Raw genomic sequence first — 5,401 nt, 5'->3', positions numbered from 1 at the left:
AAAACAGTCAGCCTTTCTCTGTAAACGGCTGCCTGGATAGTGTTACCTGAAACGTAAAGAAATGTTTACCCCAAAAAGTACCTCCCTGATTGTCCTGCCACATATAGGCCAGTTTTGATTAGCTCTGAAAGTCTGTAGCATAAATGCTACCCAAGGAAGCAGGCCATAATATAGCAGATTTAAACAAGAAGGCTGAGGGCCTGGGGGTACCGATGCTAAATTTCTACTAAATAATCAAAACTGTGATTAATAGGATGAACATCATTGTAAGATTTCTTAACGAAGAGAACATATTTTAAGGTATTTTATATGCCAACAATATACAAACAACAAACACTGAGTTTCCAACCTCCAAATGAAACATACCCCAAATGGTGGCAATCTAGAACTTGAAATGCATTTTCTAATTGGAGCAGGGCTATAAACCTGCTCTGTTACATGATGGATAGTTCCTCAGACCAGCCCAAAAGACACTTTTTAGCACACATTTTCCAGAAATACATCTGAAATGTGTAAAATACCTGAACATACTGTTGAAATACTGATAAAACTAAAGTACTGAATTGTTGTCAGAACCATGACTACATCAGCCAAGAGAAAGAGCATATGTGAATCACTCAGAGAGAACACAGTTAAGGATTAGTCAAAATTCTTTGTAAGAGAGGCAAAAAAAAAAAAAAAAAAATGGTGATATTGGAGGAGGTGCAGAAAACTCTGAAAGCCAAGTTTTGATTGCCCAAGAGACCACTTTTGCCTTCTGTTTCTTTCTCTCTCTTTGCCTAACACACTGAGCAGAGGTAAGTTGGGCCCTTTCCACCTGGAAGATAAAAGCCACACAGAGTAATAGCACAAACACAGTGAAGGAGGAAAGCGAGAGGGGACTGGAAGGTGTATCTGGGCACTTTGAGGACGCGGAGGCCATCCTTAGCTCCAGAGGCCGGCATAGTTCCCGTGGAGGCCGGAAGGGAGAGGCCCCCCAGCGACGAAGAGCTTCATCTCGGGCCAGTTGTAGCAGTGAGTGTAGAGCGCGTTGGGGAACTCGCCGATGCCACCGAAGTAGTTCACCCACAGGTCATCGTGGTTGAGCCAGCCTCTGCCACAGGTGAGCTTGAGCTTCCTCCCTGCGGGCCCCGGAGAGAAGTGCGGGCTGGCCGAGGCCCTCTCCTCCAGGAACTTCTGCGCGCGGACGTCATAGAAGAGCAGGGAGCCATGGCCCGTGCCCACGGTGACGATGTGCTGGTAGAAGCTCAGCGAGCGCACACCCGTGCCGCCCTCTCGGGAGCACAGGGGCCGGATGTTCTGCTGGCGCTGCCGCGGATCCAGGAAGGAGACGTGGGACTGGGAGCCCACCGCGTACAGGGACAACTCGTCGCAGTAGGTCAGGCACACGTTCTCTCGGCAGTAGGGCAGCCTGATGGACAGCAGCCTGGACAGCTTGCTCCGGGCTTTCCACAGGTGGAAGTAGCCGTCCAGGGACACGGCTCCCAGCTCCTGGTTCTGGTCGCTGAAGGCCAGGGCCCGCACCTTGCGGTTACTGGGGTTGGTGCTGGCCCTGGGGATGGTCTCCACGTCCCTGGGACGGATGTGGGCGTACAGGGGGAGGCCCGCGTCGTTGTGCCAGGCGATGCTGCCGTGGAACATGTCGGGGTCCATCCTCCAGAGCGCCACGGTGCCGTCGCGGGAGCCGCTCACGGCCACCGTGTCGCTCATCCAGGCGATGGCGAAGATCCAGTCCTTGTGGCCGTGGCGGTCGCCCAGGCACACGGGGTCCAGCGTGGGCAGCTGGTAGACGGCCAGGCTGTTGGGGTTCTCGCCCCCGGTGGCCAGAAGCGTCTTGGAGGGATTCAGCTGGATGGCGTGGATGCCGCAGCTCGGCTGGGCGCGGGCCGACCCGGGCCCGCGGTCCCGCATCAGGGGGATGCGCGTGATCTGGCCCGACTGCACGTCCACCACGAAGAGCGTGTTGCACTTGGAGCCGCACACCACCTGCCTGGCGTTCAGCCACTGCGACGCGAACACCTTGTTGAGGGTGCCCAGCGCCAGCTCGCGCTCCCTCAGCAGCTCGGGCAGCTTCTGCACCGCGTAGCCGCGCAGCTCGCCCTCGAAGCCCGGGAGCCCGGCGCGGCCCCGCGCGCCCACCTCGCGGCCCTTCAGGTAGTGCAGCAGCGAGCGCCGCGCCGCCGGCCGCTTGGGCTTCTTGGGAGGCAGCTGCCCGTCCCCGTCCGCCGCCGCCACCGCCGAGCCCAGCGACGACGAGCCCGCGGCGGCCGCCTCGAGCGCCGGCGCTTTCCGCTTCCTGCTACCTGTTTGCCTCGGGGCCATGGTGGGCGGCGGGCGAGCGGCGGCGGCGGCGGGGGACCGGGGCAGCCGCGGGGCGCGGAGCCAACAGAGTCCGGCGCGCGGCGGCGACGGAGGCGAGGGCGGCCGGCCGGGCGAGGAGAGGTGGCCGGGGGGAGCGGAGCGCAGGCGGCGCGCGGCGGCGAGGGTGGCGGCGGCGCGAATCGAAGCGAGGGCGGGAATCGCGGCCGGCGGCGCGGCGGGAGCGAAGTCGGTGTGGGACGAGGACGACGCGGGGGGCGAGTGTGAGGGGGCGGAGGCGGCGGGAGGAGCGGGCCTCGGGTGCCGGATAGCACACGCCGGACTGGGAGGGGTGGGATAGGTGCGGGAGCGAGGTGGGGGGGGGGGGGAAATGGAGCCCGCGAGGAGGGGTAGCCTCACCCAGGACCAGCGCTTCGGGATTCCCAAGCCTTCTCCGTGTGGACACATCTGGTGCGCCTGCCCATGCCCCCTGATATCCTACTTGGGGTGTTTCACTACCCTCTGGACAGCAACCAAGTAGCCTTCTTAAAATCCTTACTTAAATAATTCTGAAAGCTAAAATACAGTCAAGTATGAGGCTAGAAAGAGCGCTGAAGTTATCTGTCGAAGAAACAAATGTGCCCTTGGTGCAATTTTGTGAGACTCTTTGCTGCAATTAGATAGTGAACTTGACCGGGGATGGTCGTGTTTGGCAGAGCAAAGAGGCCCTCCCCATTAGGTCTCTCCTGCAGCCCCTCCTGTCTCAGCCCCTCTACTGGTGTCTTAAAATTTTTCAACCTAGTTTTTAAACCAGTTTTTCCCTGTATTTCTCAAAGTGAGTCCCCTGAGCTCCTGCAGCAGAATCTTTGAGGGGTGCATTCCAAATGTAGTTCCCCAGGCTCCACTTCCCGCCGGGGTGGCGTTAGGACCCTGTGGTCAAGAGGGAAGCCTCAGGATCTGAGGGGACGGCACTGAGGATGGGCGTGGGTGTTCAGGGTGTTGACTTCTCTTGAACCTCAGAGCCCTCAGGCGGTGGAGCTGACTGGAAGAGGGCTAGGAGACGGAGGGATACCCCTTCCTCTGCTCCAGAGAGGGAAGGGTCAGTCCTCGCTGTCAGTCTCAGGAGGAGCCCCGGGAGCCTGGGCAGAGCCTTGTCACGTGTGAGAGGCCCCCTGAGACATTGGCGCAGGGCCCTGAGGGATGCACAGGATTTCCAGAATCACAGATAGTGAAGAACTTTCCAAAAGGATATAACCACATAAACACAGTGGTGAAGAGTAGGAATTCAGAGCATGCACTTAGCAGTCTAAGGATTTGGATGGTCCATACGTGGCTCTGCAGCTTCAGAGCAGCCGCAGTGGCAAGCCCATATCCAGGCATGCTCAGTTACGCAGAGTTACAAGTGGCTGGTGGCTGATACCAACTCTGCACACACCCCAATCTTCTGCTATAAAACCGTGTTTGCTCAGTGGGTGCATATGGGGAGGGGAGGTGGATTAACTTTTCTGATCCATCAGTGGAAAGCATGGGAGTTACTTTGTTGCTGCTTTTATGCCCCTTCACCAAGCCCTTTTTGCGACCCCACCTCAAATGCACAAACTCCAAGTACGTAAACCATGGGTCCTTCCCACCACTCCAGTCCAGCTGCGAAGTCCCAGTGCCCACTCCTCCCCCATATTCCTCCCCGTGTTTAATGTGATATCAAGAGATGGGTGAGGATGGTGGATAGGGAGTGACCTGACAATGAAAAGAGTGCTGACAACTTCATAATTAGAACTGATGTTACTCAAGAATAACTGACTGCAAATTCCTTTAACTTAACCTACCATGATGTTTTCCTTTTTTTTTTAATTCAACCTTAGAAAAATGGATATTATACAGTAAGACTTCATGGCATATTTTTTACTGTTGTGGTAGAACAAATAATCTGAACGTTTGGGGATATATATATATTATATATATATAATATATATATATATATGTAGATAGATACAGACATATTTCAATTGTAAAAATAATTCTTATAACAGCTATTATTTATTGAGAGCCTATTTGTGTCATGGGCTGGAGGGCTGTGCTAAACACTTCGAATGCTTTATGTGCATTCAGTCTCACAATAGCTTGGTGAGGTAGGTTCTATTTTTATAGCCATAATTTAAAATGAGAGAACTGAGGCCCAGAAAGAGTAATGATGACTCCCCCATGGTCACACAGCTAGTAAATGGTAAAGTCGGGTTGTGAATCCCGGTCTGACTCCAAAGCTTTTAAGACTAACAACTACTCTATATTATTCTATAAATACAATTTTTCTATTTCTGCCTCTTTAAAAACCATGTAAACTACCCCATCATGGAAATTTTACAGGTGTTGCATCTTGCGTATTTGAGAGAGAGAGCCACAGTTTCTAAAATACATGAATAAATACTGAATGCAAATTATGTATAACACTTTCCGTAGAGTATTTAAAGGCAAAAATACGATCTCTGAAGCACATTTTTTTTACAAATTCTTTTAAATTAATATTTATGAAATGTAATAATATATGCCTACATTTTTTTGGGTTTTGTTTGGTAAAAATAACACCCATATAAATTGTCCTGGTATGTCTCTCCACTTTTTTGATAATATACATATGCAATATTTATGTATAGTAATGTGTTTGTAGTCAGTGTGCAGATTACCATTTTGTATTGATAAATGAAGTGTGTTAATTTCATCTGGAATACAATACATGAAACGCATTTCATTTCATTTATGTCTACACTTTCACATTTCTCTGAGCTTTGTACTTAAAGATGTAAAACTTCCAGACCAGAGCCAAGTTATGTTGAGAGATTTACAGTTTTTTATATCAACTTACAAATTTGAACTTTTATTTACATTTTATTGCTTCCATTTTTAGGAAAACACAATGTCTGATAATATATAAAGTCATGCACAATACATTTCTTGTTAAAGCAGTAGATGTAATGGCCTGATGATAAAATTTCAGATGTCTGCATGGCCTTCTGAGTGTCAGGGTCTCCATTACTTTTTGTTACCTGTGAAGACCGCTGTGTGTATGAGTGTAAACATCTTGTCAGTACTTACTAATCTATTTGTA

At 51.2% G+C, this 5,401-nt stretch overlaps 1 protein-coding gene across 1 annotated transcript; it reads right to left on the bottom strand.

Annotated features, from left to right (window-relative positions):
• Positions 1-924: 924 nt before the first annotated feature.
• On the bottom strand, positions 925-2,322 carry LOC132482480 (DDB1- and CUL4-associated factor 12-like protein 2). The gene has a single exon (XM_060087804.1). It carries the CDS (start codon positions 2,320-2,322, stop codon positions 925-927), a length of 1,398 nt encoding a protein of 465 aa, XP_059943787.1.
• Between the last annotated feature and the right edge of the window lie 3,079 nt (positions 2,323-5,401).

This window comes from Mesoplodon densirostris, chromosome X (assembly GCF_025265405.1).
Source record: "Mesoplodon densirostris isolate mMesDen1 chromosome X, mMesDen1 primary haplotype, whole genome shotgun sequence".
NCBI lineage: Eukaryota > Metazoa > Chordata > Mammalia > Artiodactyla > Ziphiidae > Mesoplodon > Mesoplodon densirostris.
Note: the sequence above shows the minus strand (reverse complement) of the source record. Positions and strands in the feature narration are given on the sequence as shown.

What these genes read in the sequence shown, in the direction of transcription:
- LOC132482480 (XM_060087804.1), bottom strand. Translation starts at nt 2,322, where the DNA reads ATGGCCCCGAGGCAAACAGGTAGCAGGAAGCGGAAAGCGCCGGCGCTC.